This window comes from Fusarium falciforme, chromosome 1 (assembly GCF_026873545.1).
Source record: "Fusarium falciforme chromosome 1, complete sequence".
NCBI lineage: Eukaryota > Fungi > Ascomycota > Sordariomycetes > Hypocreales > Nectriaceae > Fusarium > Fusarium falciforme.
In genome coordinates, this window is record NC_070544.1 from 4,134,837 (window position 1) to 4,152,656 (window position 17,820).

A 17,820-nucleotide genomic window follows, 5' to 3' on the forward strand; every position below is an offset into this window, starting at 1 on the left:
GTTAATCCCGTTGGTACATAGGCTATGTGCCTCTCTTCACGGTGGATACTCGAATCTTCAGGGCACCATCCGCGGCAAATGGCCCAATCTCACCACTCTCCCACCCCCGGACCATGCAAAGAAAGGGATCTAGACAGGAGTACAGTCCAGTTGTGGCCTATAAAAACAGAGTTTCAAGACGGAGTGTCCGCTTCAACCCTGTAACGTTCCAAGCCCAACGCACACAAAGGCCTCACTCACGAATCACGGCGACAGAAATCACCCACTGTCGGTCGAAATCACATTGGAGGAGGGTATCTTGTACAATCATCTTTCATGTATCAGGGGACAACCTGACCTAATCAAACGCAATAGCCGTGTTACCCGATTACGCTGTGATGCTGAGACGCACTGAGGTGGGAACTGGGGGCCAAAGTGCAATGGGGAAAGACGAGGCTCTGAGACAATCAGGCCATTCACACCAGAAACGAATGGAAGATTCTACCATGGTGCGGTTTTGCGCCATCACGGTTGGTTGACCTGACTCCGTAGAGTTCTTTTGCCAAGCGTCATCACAAGTCCACACACACACGCACACACACACACAATTTGACCGTGAAAAGGAAACACCGAGTCCAGGATGATGAGCTTTATTTTCTCGTGGGACGAAGTATTGTTCTATAGTGCGCCCATTCTTAACAAGAAGAAGGGAAATTGATAGAGCAGGCTAGAGTCATGGGCTCCCAAGGCCATCAGCGGCCCTGCTTTGGGATACCAGGATAGGATCTGGGCGAGACTTGTCGTCGTGGACGATTTTTGACTGTTTCTGCGTGTTAAGACACTAGAAAAGAAGCTCTTTTCCTTATATCGAGAATAGATACTCACGATAGAGGTTGATCAAAATAAACGAAAGGTGCTGGATGCTATGCTTGTCTGAAAAAATCCTCTCACCAAACGATTAAGAAGGATCCTCGTGGGCAACTTGTAATACAGGCAATGCGAAATAGACTAGCCAATAGTAAATCTTTAATTAGCTACTCAAGAGGCATCGTGGCGAAGAAAGGGTATAAGCTTCGTTAGATACAGCCTGACAGGGCATCTAGATTCTAAGACCGCCATCCCCCATCTTATCAGCTGATCGGCCCAGCTACTCTCCTAGTACTCCCACATTCTATTCGTTATCCATTCTAGTCCAACTACAAGTTACTCGGCTTGGAAACAAGAACGATGGCAGTGCGAGAAGGGAGGCTTTATTAGTCCCTTATCTTATCTTGCTTCCCTATCGCGGAAATAGTTGGTGCTGATTGGCCTATCAGAGCTGATAGAGCCCAGCCAATCAGCTACAACGACTTCGAGTGAGACAAGCTGAATGGTCTATGATGGTAATTGAGAATCTACTGGGTTGGAGGGTTGATTGTATATAATCGAGAGGATGGATGGGGGAGTATACAGATGACACATAACCCAGGTGTGTTGCTGGAACAGAAGGGCGGGACTCAGGATGGCGACGATGTCGGGCACGAAGGTTGGGGTAGGGAGAAAGGAATGTCGTATTACGTCTTTTCAAGACAAGATTAACAGAATAAACTAAAGATAAGGGGTAAAGGGGCTTGGGATATTACAACAGGACTTGTCGGTTTCTGGGGAAGCTGAAGCAGGCGAGAAGACATGCTTAGCAAAATGCGTTCAACCGTTGTAAAATCTCCGACAGAGAACAGGAAAAGAGAGAAGAGAAGTAGCAGAAAGCTTCTGTAGGGGTAGAACCAAATAGTTTCATCAACCTATGTTTCTGTCACTCGAGGATGAGAACCTCAGCGAGCATCACCCACAAGAATGGATGTTGAAGCAAGGATGAATATTATCTGGCTATGCACCATAGCGCCATCGACCAACCCGAGCATTAGGAGTCAGGGTTAGTAAATATGACGGCCCGAAAGAGCCAGTGTAGATTTTTCTTCAAAAAAATCGTCTTGAAGACCAAGATGGGATCTGATGCTGCAGTTCCCATCGTGATGTCCCCCAAGGAGATCAGACTTCGGCAGCCAACCTCTTGGAGCCACTATAAACGCGTTCGATATTTTGTGGCTACTCTTGGAGTATTCGGTACGCCGTATGTTTGGAACGCTTGGAGGCCATCGTAGGTAGCTTCTGCTCAAGGGGTATCACGTAAATTCAGGCGTATATCCAGCTCAATAGCATCTGAGCCTGACAAGATCCAAACCCAGAGCAAACGGGAACGCCGGTAACATGTTATCACCACGAAGTGATATCTGCGAGAAGGGTCGGTATATCGGAGGTTGAACACCGACAGCGGGTCATCGCAGGCTCGAAGGTAGCGGTCCATTATCGTCTCGGTCGGTGGAGGTGTCGACGCGTTTGATAGTTCGTCGTAGCAACTTCGAAAAGTACTAGTCGTCAGTACAAGGGAGGCTCCGCAAGGTAACACTTAAAGGCATAGTACCCTGGATGAAGAACCAAGACTCGCCCTGGGATGGGCACGTCGAAGGGATTGTTGGGTCTCCTTGTTGTTCAATGGCGACTGTACAGAGGACTGCCTGGAAAGTCTAAAGTCGATGGGCGTGATGAAGACTCCAAGGCTCTGGCAAAAACAGCAGGCATAGGATGAAGCCAGCCTATTTATAGTCCGTCGTTCAATCAACAAGGAAGAAGCATCCCATCGAGACATAACGATCGTCTCGACCCTAGAAAGCCATGTGGGTGACTAGGGCGCGTCTTGACAGCTTGACGCTTCATGGCGAGGTAAGGAGGGCCCAAGAAGGACAAGATCGAGACAGCCGCAGTAGCGTGTCGGCGAGCAAGGGACTAGAGGGATTCAGCAAGGAATAAAGACCAACGGTAGAGTGGCTACTTACCTGGTTGGTTGCTCCAATGAGTAGAAGAGATGGAAAAAGAAAAGAGCAGTTGAGAGAAGAGACGACGGGGTAGGTAGGTAGGTAGGTAGGTGGGTAGGTTAGATGAAACAAGTGGCAGACGGGATGAGGAAAGAGAAAACAGTTGTGTTAGTAGGTCTAGCTCGACGCGAGGTGTAGGGACTAGGTAGGCAATGATGACGAGCGCCACAGCGGCCGGAAGGGAGCCGGGGCGCGAGGCGGACAATCTCTTGCAACAATACAAGGGAGGCTAGTGCCGGATCCGATGACTTGTAACGGTACGTCGATGTGCTGGCATTTCATCAGTTCATGCAGGAGAGGGTCCATCTTGGCTCGGCCAGGTGTTCATGAATAGAGCCCGCTCGGATCGGCTTCGTTTGATCTGCGTCCTGGGCTCAAAGCAGAGGCAAGCCTCAAAGGTGCGTTGGGCGGGGGAGAGGCTCGATTCCCCGGGTGGACAAATGCCGGAGGCGAGCGGCCTGAAGAGCCGCATAGTGGAGCTTGAGCGTCTCGGGCGTCTTGGCTGCTATGGCGTCGCTGGTGACCAGAGAAATCACCAGTTACAGCAGACAGCTGACTGTTGTGAAACATGGGGATCGCCAGTGTCCATCCCAGAGAGGGAGCGCTTGCATTCCAGAGGCCGCCCATTTCCTTGGTTAGGATCCAGTTCCAACTGCCATCATGGTGGATGAAGCAACCCCACCTCCGGAGACGGTGGTCCCCAGTCCTCGCTCGACATTGCCAGGCGGCTCAGCTCCGCGTGGAGTTGCAGCTGAGACATCGACTCATAACCAGCACCATGTTCTCGGAGTCATCACAGAAGCATGGCTATCTGGTGGACCTGCATTTGCACACGTCACAAAGAGATTGTTCTCTAGGGCTCAGTCTGTGCTGTCGAGTCTCTTTGGCCGCCCTCCGGTGAGATGTTGGTCTGCAAGATACGGGTCTGCAGGTTCGGCCCGCACACACAGTCCGGATCAATCGACGGGGGGGCAAACATGACAAGAGCGGCGAGGGCAGATATTACAATTAAGCCACAGGTGCATTTTTCGGTGAAGGAGGGATGTTTGAGAGGGTCTGGTCCCTGTATGGTTTGTTGGTTTTGGGAGGCTAAGAGGCCTTGGCTGCTCCCTTCTCTCTGCTTCCACGCCCCTTGGAACAAACCGTGCACGACTCGATCTTGCCTCTGACTGGTGGATTCCTCTAACAGACGCAATCGGCAGGTTGAAAAAGTCTTGCCTGCATTTGGTGCCCTCTTATTTCCGCTCGGCTGCCTTGTCTTCCAAACCCACAAGGCAACCTAGGTAGGTAGTCACTTTGATGTGACGTAAGCATCTCCATTGAGGGCCTTGCCGTTTATTGCTGGCGCTTGTCACCAACACGGGACGACGCTCCCGTTAGCTGACCTTTGGTTATCGTCCAGTGGTTGGAATAGGGTCTTCAGGGTTGGCACGACCTGTGAGGGTTGAGCACAGACATCCTATGGCGGAAGCAAGATTGACGTGCTTCTCAGCTGATACAAACCCTGTGAATTTGCTTTAGTTGCCCTTTTGACAGCTCGAGTTTTGTCTAGGGAGCCTTGCCTAAGAGGGTCGCAGTCGCGTAGACTGAAGTCACCCTCCGATCCGAAAACGAATAGGCAATAAAGCTTGGACGAGAGCATGGGTCATGACACTGCAAAAAGTGCAATCGCCGATACAATGAGGCTCAAATGGTTGGTTCGCCTTGGTCGCCTTGTTGCCTTGACTGAACCGAGACACGATCAGTGCGTCGAGATAACACGTTTCTGCCCGGTTACCGTTTGTTTGTAAATAAACAATTGTCGCTGTTGAAAGTTCTTCTTTTCAGTTGTTAAGACTTTACTGATTGGTCTTGAGTCCAGGGGTGAGTGTTCAACAGTGGAAACTAAAGGATTGATACCTGACTCTTCCCGACACGCAACTCCCTCAAGCACAATGCAGCCATCCTAAAGCAGAACTCCTCCTGTGTACAGACAATACCGAAGCATCATCCACCAGCCACGATGGCCACTGTGACACCTCTGGAACTATGCGTATCTCGACGCGTCTCCAAACAGGCCCGCGAACTCGCACTTGCTGATCATTTCCTAACGTCCACACGAACAGAAAACCCTGGACATAGATCCTGGCAGTTGTTGGGTGTTTACGTCTCTCAACAACCTGTTCTCGTATAGTTGTCAACTCAACAGTTACAGTGGTGTGGTATGGATCCATTTCGAACCCTGGGATTGTGTGCGGAGAGAGACAGGGAAGAGTATTAGCGAAAGGGCTACCTAGATTTGAAACGTAGCCCATGCTCTCAGCTCGATTTGGGAGGTATAGAAGGTCAGAGATGGCAAACCTGTCACGAGTTGGGCCACGTGAATCGCAATCATTCGTCTTTCCTGACTGCAGCTTTAGGGAGTGTGGCTCGTGCTTTTATTAAACCAGGGCCAACTGATGACGAGACTGCAGTTCTGCCTCGAGAGGGTGGGCTGTGCCGCATCCGTCTTGAAAATTTCTTCGAGACATACCCGTCATGTTTGATGAACAATGGCACGGGATTACAGGTTGATGTGGCCTGTTGTGGCGTGCTACATCAATTATGAGACACGTTCCTGCATGATCTCAATATTAATTTGCTGCTCATATAAATCGGACGTGTCAATGAGCTGTCATGATCCAGACGGCCCCAGGTCCCCGCAACTCGCCTCTTTCGGACCCGGATCCACGACGGCGGGGGGTTGGATTGCCGACGAACGGCTCGTTTACCATGCTACCGGGATTGCAGCCGTCTCGGCCTCGGAATCTTTCAGGCTACTCTTAGCGGGATCTCATCAGGGAGATACGATCGTCGTTAGAGCCGTACTACTTCGTAGGGCTGGTAATCTAGGTAGTATCTAATACTTTCGGTACTCTCGCCCGCCCCGAACTTGCTTCACTTGACTCTTGAACGACCACACATGCTCTGCAAACTCATAATTCTTCCCCTTTTTACAGTTTTTTTTAACTGGGGACCCTGCTGCCTGCAGTCGCGTCCTCATTCGCTGTCGTGCATTGGCGTGGCCGTTGCTGCGACCTTCAGGGGTTTAAAGAGGTCAGGTACATGAAATTACAGCCTCACTTTTTTCTGTATCTCTCACCCTCCAACTTCTAGGTCTCACAGACAGACGGTTTCCAAAATTAGACAGGATTAATCTCAGTTGACAGCAGTCAAGGTCAAGTAATTAGGTCGCGTGCTCACCAAGGATGGCGGCTTCGCCGAAGTAGTGTGTGTGGATGCTGTAATATCAGGTGCTGAGATAAGAATAATTGGACTGAATAAAATTGTGACACCATCACACGGACGCGAGATTGGCATCTGAAACATGATGTAGAGAAGTCATGAAGACGATGCAAATGTTAACGGTTGGGTATTTGTGACAAAATAATAGAGGATGCTAATGCGGGGTAACTGCCTTGAGTGTGGTTATGATATTTTTGTCACGTGAAGATGTTCTCGGCGACGTGAGCGAACTTCCTCAAACTCGACAAGCTCCCGTCTTTTGCAACCAAACTCTCTCTTTGACCAAGCGCTCTCTGCGTTCGAACTTGAACTCGAAGGCACAAAGTTCTACCAATTCGTTCTACCACCCCGAAATATTTCTCGGAAAGATGACTTGGCCGGCCCTCCTGATGCACCTCCTCTACACTCCCTCCCAGTGTCAGTGAACGCGGACACGCCTCTACACAAGTCACGGCCAAAGCGGACGGAGCCTTCCGATGTGATTTTGTGCCATGTAGATGCCGCAAGCATCGCCGACATCGCAGAAAATAGGTGGTGTACTTCACTGGGCAGCAGGTTGCAGCAGAAAGGTAAAGATCCAAGACAAATATTATAGCTTTGACAAAGCTAACGTTAAACAAAAGCAAGACTCCGTTCCCGTTTTCTATACGAAATCAATGCAAAGACGAATGCGACCTTCCTCTCCCACCCCGATCCCGAGCTTTTTACCACAGACCAACCAAGACACCGGCGAAGACTGCAAACATCAAGCTTCCAGCCTCAGCCTTGATACCCAAGCTGACGGGAGTCGGGCAAGTTGTTCCAGTGCATCCGGACTGATCACCTTGACCCTGCCCCTGAGAGCCCTGGTCGGAACCACCCGCGCTGCTTCCACTATCCGTTCCATCACCTCCTTGACCAGCACCGTCCTGGCCAGAGCCATCTTGTCCTCCGGTTGCGTCGCTACCAGACTGGCTCCCAGAGTCCCCATTGCCCGAATCACCGCCGTTTCCTGAGCTGCTACCATCGCTCTGGCCTCCTTGAGATCCGTTGCCAGAGTCCTGTCCTCCAGCGTCTCCTCCAGCTCCTCCGTTGTTACCTCCCTGACCACCATTATCGCCATTCCCACCATTTCCGCTTTGTCCATTTTGATCTCCGCCGTCAGGAGTAGGACCTTGACCAGGAGGGCAGCCGCCAGGAGGACACGCAGGAGCAGTCCAGTTCTTGCCACCGCCGGGGAGGCTACATCCGTGGCAAGGCTGAGGGATAGGCTTGCTACCGTCACAGTTGCCGCCAGGGCACTTTGTGCGATAGGGGCAGTCAACGACATCTGGGGGGCAGTCGTGGAAGACATCGCCGGGCTTGTGTCCTGGGTCATTGGGGACCGGGGCGGGCGTCTGTCCAGGGGCTACAGGAGTAGCGACGTCGCCTGGGAACGGCACAAAGACGACCCTGGCATCGTTCCTCTTGTAGAGGTCATAGACCGGCCAGCCGCGGATGGTAGCACCTCCACAGGTTCCCTTGGACTTGTCGGCCGGGTCGCACCATTGATTGCATAGCGCGTTGTCCACCTTCGTCACCCGGTAGGGGATCGGCTTCGGCGACAAATCAAGGCGATCGCAAGCACAGGAGTTACCGTGGAAGGCGATGATGTTGCCATTGGTCGAACAAGACGATGTGCAGCCGGCTTGACCTAAGTCAAACTGTCGAGGAAAGGTTCCAGGCTTGATGGCAACGCAACCCAGATGCTGGAACTCGCCACCTTTGATGAGACTGGGGTCAGGAGTCGACTGAGCATAAACGCCAGCGGTGATAAGGCTGGCAAGGAGAAGAGACTTGGCCATCTTGACTAGAATGACAAAGAACAAAGAAAAAGAGAAGGAATGACTTGAAGAAAGAGAAAAGAAAGACGGGGTGAATGTTGATTGCTTAAAACAACTTGTGAGTCAGATGAGAGGAGGGCTCTTGTCTGGCGTTTAAGTAGCTCGTGGTGGAATCTTGTTGTCGATATCATTCCTCCTTCTGGCACTCAGGGGAAAACTGGGTTTTTATGGAATGAGGGCTGAACTCTACAATGGTTTCGCCTGGCCTACGACTTCGAGATTCCGACAACGTTCCAGTCAAACGTTAGCAGAGTGGCCGGTTTCAGCCCTCCTCGCAGCAACAGCTGAGACAGAATTCAGGCACGGCTGCGGTATGGACGAATGAGACATCAAGAGGAGAGACATGGCACCCAGACTTGACAGAAAGCATCTGGTGGAATGAAACGGATCCGCCGCTCTAGGGCGAGACCACCGGTTGCAAGGTCAAGTGGTTTCACGTCGATCTGCTCTGAACGGCATCCCGGGGGGTCTGGCAGCAGCTATAAGCTTAATGCGTCTCTCAGCAGATGTGTCTCGGCTGTAGCGGTTGGAATTCCTACACAAGGGAGCCTCGACAGTGTGCTTGGCACGCGACAATCGACCTCCCTTGACAACATCACCCAGAAACGGGAAGACAAGTCGTAAGGCTCAGACGTGAGGATTTCTGACGTTTTCATTTGGCGCGACACCCGTGAAGATGCTTAAAGAGATGTCTTGGGCAGCGTACGACTCAAAGCGTCTAGCTGAGAGCCTGAGACATGTCAAGATCTGCAAGCGTTGGCTGTTCGCCCACGAAAGTCCCCGCGATGGCTTCACCTCCCGATCCAAGGCATCACAGAAGCCTTGAAATGCAGTGAAGCCAGCCTGTCACATGATGGCCTGATTCGGGAAGACACAGTGGTTCGCCTTGTCTAGCTGCCTTCCCGAATCGGCTTTGTTGCCTTGTCGCGAAAAAGTAAACGGAGACGCACCAGACAAAGACGAGCCATACGACGCGCTCTGATCGGATTGCAAAGTCTTCTTGATGATCTGCTTCCATGGCGTTGACGAAATTCAAAAAACATTGACCTCTTGCTGATGCTCTCGCGAACCGACAATTCGATAAAAGAGAACTGCCGATGTTCAACGACGAAGACTCCGCCGAGACGCGAACACGATCGAGACCCGAGCGAACATGATAATATTGATGTTGGGGGTTGAATACGGGGCTTTCAGTCAGTCTTTTGTTCTGTGGCTGGAGTGAACAAGGCATTGTTGACATTGATGCGGGTTGAAGATGAGCACTGAGCACACACAAACGCCATGAACAATTCTCGCATCTGGTGAGAAGCCAACAAAGTCCAGATCGCCGGTCCTCCCTTAAAAGGCTTCTGTGTTGCCACGCCAAGTTCCAGCTCCTGCTGAACTGGCCGAGACATCACCACTCAACCCGACAGTTGCACTTTATCTGTCTTGTACGCTGGGAACACACCGAGATCGTTATCACCAGATAACTTGCAACAACCTGATTTCCCCCCTGTGCTCTCCATGGCGGTCTCGGAACTGGTATTCTGGCAGGTCGGGTTTGCCATTGCCCTGGGCATTGTGGGTGCCCTTCTTCTGGTTTGCAGTTGCTTGCTAGGCGGAAGATATTACAAAGAGGAGGCCGAGAAGAATCTTGAACAGTTCGCTCTGGTTCTACAACACCAGGCCGAGCTCTGGAAACAGGAACGTGAGCGACGGGAAAAGGAGTACGAGTTGCGGCTTGAAGAGCAGAGACACAAGAACGCCGCCTTCCAGCAGAACTCGGAAATTCGGGAGGATATGGACGATGTGATGGAGGAGAACAGAGTCCTTCGCGAACAGAAAGATGAAATCAGCCACCGCAATGAGCAGCTGATGCAGGTGAGTGCGCGCCTGAGGATGGAGAATGCGGGACTGGCGGTGCGGATCGCCCAAGCCGAGCGGCTGGGACAGGAGGCTGAGCCGGGATTTGGGCTAGAGTCTGGGCCAGATTCGGGGTCGGAGCCGGAGCGACCGCGCAATTTCTCGTCGACAATGTTCGGCTCGGGGCTACCTCCAGGTTCGACTTTCAGCTTGGAGGAAGCTGTCCAAAACGGCCCGGACAGCCCCGTGCCTCACGCTTCGTTCCCGGCAAGCTCAGAACCGGGCACTCCTCCGCACACAGGGCTACCTCAATCCCCTCCTGACAACGGGCAGGATCCACGCAAATCCAACCCGACGAGCAGTATGGTGACGACGGGTGGCCTTCTGTCAGGCCCTAAGCAGCGCAACACATGGGCTGCGCATTCGGGATCATTCGGCCCTGCCCATGGAGAAGACGAGAAGTGGAAGCCTGTAACCCCTGGCCAGCGTCGCACAAGTGTGGGCTGAGGGGGTCTACAAGCAAAGTTGAAGATGATTTCACGGCCTCCTTTCTGTTCTTTTCCTTTTCTTCGCCCCCCTTTTAAGAGATGTTCGGGTTGAGTCAAGTGACCGATCCCCCCTACCCTTGGCCCTTTGCTGGGACACTCGTTTCAGTATAGTTGTAGTGCAACTTGGTCAAGTTATCTGCTTAATAGAAGCCTTTAGGGCCAAATCATTTATCCTCTGCTTGTCATGACACTGTATGCAAGTGCTGCAATGTCCATCTCGCCAAAGCACAATACATTCCATGTGGTATCTATCGACAGTCCGGGAATTAAACACATCAACAACATTCTCAACATCTTAGAAAAATTTGCCCTTGAGCCCTCCCAGTACCACGTTCCTCTTTTGCTTGCTGATAAACTTGTTCACGTCATTTGCCCATCCCGCGCTCTGTTCCTGAAGATTCTCCATATTGTCACCCATCATGTTGAGCTTCTCCGTCCTCTCATTCAGCTGCCTTGTCAGGTAGTCTCCCCACCCTTCTTGGGTATTTGAGCCTGATGCCAAGGGCTCGCCGGTTCTAGCGGCACGTTGCTCAGCGGCAGCTGCATCTAGCATCCGCTGGCTTGGTGGTCGATCAGGACCACCAACGAGTAGATCCAGGTCTGTCGGAGAAATGTATTGTGTTCCCGAGATCCACTGGAGGTTGGAGATGGTCGGCCGAGGAGGACATTCCAGCTTTGGGTTGATCATGGTATCGGGCGACTGTTGGGGTCCCTTGCCTGTGCCCCAGACGTGAATGACAGCCAATTCGCTAGGCCCTGACCAGGCAAAGATGTCTCCCGTCTGGGTCACGATCGAGGCTGTGCTCCGGCTTACGTCCATCATGGGCAGGTCTGCTTTACCTATCTCTTTCAGACCGGGTATAGAGAATGCCCTTGCTGTTCTGTCTCCGAACACGCCTACAACGGCAAAACCTTGCAACTCAAGCTCCGCTACGCAGGCCGCGTCGCATAGGATGTTGTCGAACTCCTTGGATGCGCCCTTGGAGTTGGCTGGTCTGAAGATGCGAATCTCGGTTTGTGTAACTGTAACCTGTCAGTCGTGAATCACCATATTGGCTGGAGAGACAAACCTGCTACCACCACGCCATTGACTTGGCGTCCTTCTCTGAGGCCTGCGACTATTGGTCCAGTAGCAAAGGCTGGCTTTCCAGTATCAGCCTCGATGGGACTGAGTGAAATGATCTTGCCGTCAAAGGAGACGACGCCCGCTGGCTGAGCAGTATACGTTCCATCCTGACCCGGGAGCAGCTTGAAGGTGACGACCTTGCCCAGATTTGTTCCCACAAAGCAGCAAATACTTGAATATTTGTCCTCATCTAAAGTCATGACGCCAAACTCGATCACGACAGGCCACTCCTTTTGTGGCTCCGAGGCTGAGTGGTGATGACCCTTCAAGAAGGTAGAGCGCTTGTCTTGCTTTGCAAAGTCAGTCATGGGAGCCTGGAAAATGATGGCAGGTCCTCTGAGGTCGATGATTGTCAGAAATCCCAATTCTGAACCCACGGCCACGAAGCCGACGTTGGACACTTGCACAGCCGTGATGGGTCCTGACACCATTTCGTATAGAATGGCTGGCTGAAGACCTTCCTTGAGACCCGGTTCAGCCCTCAAACTGATATCAGTAAGACCCTTCGGGTTTGGGTCAAGTTGTGGCGGCTTGTCTTGGCCGAAGAAGCGGTTGCCGCCCCAGCGGAAGATGATGGCCTCGCCTGTTCGTGTTCCTACTACAAACTCTCCTGTGCTGGGTGCCATGCTCATGCATGTGATGTCGATATCATCAAATCGGTCGAGTGCTCGAGCCACATCCACCTGAAGTTGAGTCCCGTTCTCGATGTCGTCGGCATGACCAGAGTCCCATATTCTGATGGTGCTATCGGCATGAGCAGCTTGGATGATGGTGCGCTCTTCGTATCTCTTTCGAGGTCTTTGGGCTTCAGCGCCTCCCTTCACCAGCAGCTCTCCTTGGTTACGCTTCTCAAACATGGACAACCATCTAGGTCTTTCTAGACATGACACATTGACCTTTGTGACGAATGGATGAACAAAAGAGACAGAGGGGTGAAGTTGATTGGTAGGACTGATTGGGTATCCAGAGGGAAAGCTCATTGTGATGAGCTCACCAGACGACAAGAGGGTGATGACGGCGATAGGATCCTGGGCACCGGCAAAATGGGGCGAGAAGCGAGGGATGAGGAGGAAATCGACAGCCTGGGCGCCAGCGGGGAGGGGAAGGGGAGTTTGCCGCTTTCCTCGAGTGTAGTTTGCAAGAACTTGCCATGTTGAGGTGGCATAAACCGGCGTCTGTCCAAGATCAATAAAGGTCAGGCCTTTGGGCGATGCGTCGGGCTTTTGTCCACCCGCGATCAGCAGACCACTGTCGTCACAGTTCTCCTTGCAGCACCAGGCAATCTTGATGATGGGCTCGTTCAAGGACGGAGACACATCGGGTGATGGCTGGTTGACATTGAACTCAGTAAGTGTCCTGGCCATAATGACCTTTTCCTCCTTGGGATCCCAGAAAACCAGACTTCCATCTTCATGAGCGGTCAAAATGAAGGTTCCTGAGGGATGCCACAAGGCGTGTGTGACTCTTGGCTTTCGGACTGTGTCGGCAGCCACGCCGTTGCCTCCCGGAGCACCCGCTGGGAGGACGTATTCGTAGAATTGCACAGCTCGGTTCTGCTTGAACGAGTAGGAGACGGCTCCGTTGGTGTAGGCCAACAGCAGCTTCCCGACGTCTCGAGGGTGAAGCGACATGGACACAAGGTTGGAGATCTTTGCGCTGGGGTCCTTCTCCTTCCAGAAATTGGGCAGGCGGAAAGATCGAGCTAAGCTTCCTCGATCAAGGTCAAAGGCCATTACGTCGCCATTCTGCAAGCCAATAAAGGCCCAATCCAGCATGGGATCTGTCAGGAGACAGGCGACCTGACCAGCGACAACCATGGCGGCAACTCGGTCGCCCGTATCGAGATCCCAGACTCCCAGCTCATTTTTGGCATCGACACTGACGAGGCGGTTCGCGCAGAACTGTAGGATGCGGAAGGAAGTGTTTCGGGGAGGCTGGAGGATCTTTTGGACACGGCGCTGGCCAAAGACGTATATCTTTCCGGGGCCGAACTTGGTCTCGCTGGTTCCGATGGCTAGGAGGGACTGGACGGGCTCGTATGCGTAGCAGCTGGCGAGAGTCAGAGAGGGTTTGAGAGAAGGGACAACTAGAAACTGGCTGGCGGGGTTGGGCGGGAATGCATGGAGTCTGGCTGGTCACCTTATTTGGGAATTTATCCCGTATCTGGCTTGGTCGTCAGGCAGGAATAGCTCGGGTCTGATGCTCGCGGACAAGTCATTTTGCATGCCCGTCTGCTTGCCTCGCAGGAAAGCCGCCATCTTGAGATGATGCTTGCTCAGCTGGTGTTGTTGAAGTTAGCTCTTGTCGCAGAGCTCGAGAGGGAGCTCTTGACCCCAAGTGTTTTTAGTGGGGGAGGGAGCCTGAGCCAGAGCTTCCGAGTGCCAACGTCATGCATGGTCCGTGCGGGTAAGACAGTAACAAGAGCACTGTATATACTGTGGTTCCCGTAGCACCTGATACTAATGCCGATAGCTTTCCTTCTATCTCCCAACTTGCACGTCTCCTACCTCTTGCTTTCAACTATATACCTATTGCGACTTTTTACTTTTGTTCAACTCTCAAATACAGCCCGTCACCATCGACAAATCTCTTCTCTTTTTGCTCCACAACGTCCAATCTCTCATCAACCACGGCCCATGAGTCTTGGCTGCACAGCCCCAAACTCAGACTCGCATTGGAACAAAGCCAGTCAGTGCTCTTCTCTCGTTTTTTTCCCCAAGACCCCGAAGCGTGATTAATCCCAAGATTCGACCAATGCTGTCAAGCCGAGGCGGAACACCGGCAGATCCGGAAGCTTGGCGTGGCCAGATTCTCAAAAAATGTTGAGAATGGCTGTTGCTAGTTCACGTGCAGGACACATACATAGTATGTCGACCGTTGCAACTAGCTACCGAGTGGCTTTGGTTAGTCTGTGCGTTTGAGCAGCGCTTTGATAGTGAGTTGCATAGATCTACGGTGGTTTATATCTCACCGCTGGTTGGTTTGGCCAAGTGCAAGTGCAAGTGCAGGTGCCAACGCGAGGATCCATGTCGTTCCTTGATTGCCGATGAACCATGATTGCCGATATGCGTTCTTCAAAGTGTATATAAATTCATTTGTCTGTGCGGGTTCTTCTTCTCACAACTGAGCGCGTCTCGCTCCTAAATCTGTGTCTTGCGTTGAGCTATGCCGATGGCGTTGAAATCTTGGCTAGTTTTAGTAGAATTTTTCCTTGCCTTAATTAGGCATTATAAAGTCTCGCGAATATTTGAATATAGTTGCACAAGGTTTCTAGATATTGCTTGTTGTCTCTTTGCGGGCGAGTTGCAGAAAACCGCACTCATCAGATGATCAAACTCTAGAAACCCGTGGCCAGCTGTGGACAACTCCAGCATGACAACGATAGTCTATTCACATCGAGGTATGTTCTCTCTTCTCTCGATCTATTCTTGTGTTGGTTTGGAATTATCGGCTGGTATACCCACTCCTTCGCGAGGCGTTCTGGAAAGTGTCTCGTCAACCAGCCGCCAATTCAAAGCTGCAAGTTCTCATCCAACCAAACCTATGCGTCACCCATCCCAAACAATTCTCAAACCCTCATCCATGTCCATGGGATGAACGAAATTACACGCATTAGTGTCCGACACCTGTCGTGCTACGACGTTTAGGCATAGGAGCAGAACCATCCCGTGACAGTCTTGACAGCTCAGTAACCTGACAAGAAACAGGGCGGTTCCATGACAGTTCGAGTAGAGTACATGAGCCATTAATATTCCACGGCAGATTAATACCCTGAACCAAGCCTCAAGGCTTGCGGTATCGAGATGGTGGGCTTCAGTCGAGACCAAGCGACACCCTCAGGGTCCCCGAGCAGCAAAGCCAATCGTCCACGTGTAACGAAAAGGAGCCCGGAGGATGCATATAAGGCTGTAATGGGTCCCATACTTGTCCACGTCGGTGCCCAGTCATGTCCAAGTGACGCTTCGCCTCGCCTGCACAGGATAAGATCGTGTTGGGCCCGAAAAGCTGAACGCCGCGGCGGGAAGGGAAATGCAAGGCATTCATTCCCGCATAGGTCAGCAAGCCCACCGTCTCTTACCCCTTGGCCAGATCTCGCGGGCTCAGTGTCGTCATTGGGTGTTTGGAGACGGGGAGGGGTGTAAAATGACGAGAAGTTACAACGTGTAATCAATCGAGACGACGTGTCGGTTGGGCACCCATCGAGACCATTGACTTGCAGCAACCCGTGCCCCTCACCTGGCCTCTGACGTGGGCCTCTTAAGGAAGCCCTGCGACTCTCTTTGGCTGCAATGGCTCGCTGGGACTCTTCCAATAAGCAGGTCATTCTGCCGGCCGCGAAAACGGCCAGCTGGGCTGCTTTGCTGTCAGTCGGGCTCACATCGAGTACGCAGGTACCTACCACATCGTGGTCACCACGTTGACGACTCAATTCCCGAGCCCTACTCTTTCTGCCCTGAACATAGGTAGTTGACTCGAGGCCCAATTAATTCCAGGGCCAGCATGGCCTAGGCCTAACGAGACTGGGCATCAGGCCCGGTCTGGCAAATTTAACTGTCTCTTTAACTGCTTCTGCCAACCCTCCTATGGGTACCGAGCGTAGAATAGCATCGATCGACATTACCATCAACACCATCACACATCCACCCATCCACAATCCTCCTCACATTACATACCTCCCGACATGAGCTACAACCCGATTAGCGAGGTATCCGCGGATCAGTATCGCCACCCGGATCCCAATGCTCGCTACCAGCAATGGCCATCCTCATCCTCATCCTCGGGCTTCTACCCAGACCAGCAACCCTCAGACCCTCGCTCCTACGCCTTCAGCAACCACTACGCCAACCAATCACACTCCGGATCCCAGTTCCCCTACCGCGTAGGAGGAGACTACAATGAGGTGCAGCAGGTAGATGATCACCAGATGTGGCCACCTCAGGAGTACGGCGGTGCATCCTCGTCCTCTGTCGCCACCTCAAGTCCCCCAAACGCCTCAGAAGAGGCTTACACCTGGATGGGTTCTGCAGAGAGCAGTGATCGCAATCTGTGCCAATGCGGCAAAGCTTTCCGACGTCCCTCTGATCTTGCGTAAGTTTCAAAGTATTGCAAATCTCTCAGAGACTAACACGCAACTAGAAAGCACCAAAAGTACCACATCAAGTACTTCTCTTGCCTCTTCTCAGGATGTGACAAGGCGTTTGCCACACAGAAGGACCTGACAAGACACATGAGAACGCACCGCAAGGGCGAGGGCTACCAATGCAAAGTAGAAGGCTGCCGCAAAGCGATGTCTGGGCATGTCTACAGCCGCAAAGACAACTTTGATCGGCACATGAGGACTGCGCATCCAGATCACCCACATATCTGAGAGAGGCGAACAGTGACTCTCCCATGTTGAACGACAGAAGAAATGACACACATGACGTGGCACTGCAGAAGCCCACAGACAGAATATTGTGCCAGACGGCATTGAAACGACCGGTACGACATGAGAAACGCACAAGAAAGCGATACAAGACACAGGATGTCTTGCAAATGTATTGATTATGGAGGGGGCGTGTGTTCGGAGTTTATTTGTTTCTCAAATAGAGAGGATGCCGAGGTTTCGCTCATACTTTTTACACTTCTTGTAAAGACTTTTTATTCTCTTTTACCTTTTAGATGAGATTATGAAGTCACTTGGCAGGCCCGGGGTTTATGGTCCGTTACATTTTCTCTTTTTGAATTTTTCCAAGTTTCTTTCTCATATACATAGTTTGAAAGCCAATATGTTGAAGAACGAACCAGATATTGCGCCTACTCATATGCTCCAACTTTATTTTCATCAGCAGAGGGAAAACAAGTCTCGACATTGACAAGAAAGGTTATTGAAGGTGAGTGAAGCCATTCCACAACATGTCCATGTTACCTGAGCCGCATGTTAATACCCAACTGAAAAACTTGACCCAGAATTACCACGACGACGAGAGAGTCCTTCATCGATGCTGGATCTTCAATACCAGGTTGGAGACATTCCTTTCTCTTGGACATTGCCTCATTCCATCCTTGATTTAACCCAGTCATTCCAGGTGCCTCATATCCTTCCAGGATACCCTGGCTCTCACGCTCCGCCCCAAACACGGATGTTTCATCACAACCAACAACCAACAATGGCGTGGCGTGTTTATGATACTTTACGGCGGTACCATGAGGCGTAGTTCAGAAAGGGCAAGCTGATTACTTGTTCGATCAAAATGTGAGTAATGGCTACCTTTCCCAGACACTATTGCAGGAGACTTTTTCAA

At 51.8% G+C, this 17,820-nt stretch overlaps 4 protein-coding genes across 4 annotated transcripts; 2 read left to right on the plus strand and 2 right to left on the minus strand.

The window, feature by feature from the left end:
- Nucleotides 1-6,859: 6,859 nt before the first annotated feature.
- Nucleotides 6,860-7,978, minus strand: NCS54_00117100 (Hypothetical protein; the record flags this gene model as incomplete). Its single annotated transcript, XM_053146805.1, has 1 exon — nt 6,860-7,978. One exon carries the CDS (start codon nt 7,976-7,978, stop codon nt 6,860-6,862), a length of 1,119 nt encoding a protein of 372 aa, XP_053002780.1.
- Nucleotides 7,979-9,523: 1,545 nt separating this feature from the next.
- NCS54_00117200 (Hypothetical protein) lies at nt 9,524-10,369 on the plus strand (the record flags this gene model as incomplete). The annotated part of the gene is made up of 1 exon (XM_053146806.1): nt 9,524-10,369. The coding sequence occupies one exon, from the start codon at nt 9,524-9,526 to the stop codon at nt 10,367-10,369; it is 846 nt and encodes a 281-aa protein (XP_053002781.1).
- Nucleotides 10,370-10,705: 336 nt separating this feature from the next.
- On the minus strand, nt 10,706-13,794 carry NCS54_00117300 (Lgl-C domain-containing protein; the record flags this gene model as incomplete). The annotated part of the gene is made up of 3 exons (XM_053146807.1): nt 10,706-11,433; nt 11,481-13,585; nt 13,676-13,794. The coding sequence occupies 3 exons, from the start codon at nt 13,792-13,794 to the stop codon at nt 10,706-10,708; spliced, it is 2,952 nt and encodes a 983-aa protein (XP_053002782.1).
- A 2,423-nt stretch (nt 13,795-16,217) lies between these two features.
- NCS54_00117400 (Hypothetical protein) lies at nt 16,218-16,904 on the plus strand (the record flags this gene model as incomplete). Its single annotated transcript, XM_053146808.1, has 2 exons — nt 16,218-16,624; nt 16,673-16,904. 2 exons carry the CDS (start codon nt 16,218-16,220, stop codon nt 16,902-16,904), a joined length of 639 nt encoding a protein of 212 aa, XP_053002783.1.
- Nucleotides 16,905-17,820: the final 916 nt, after the last annotated feature.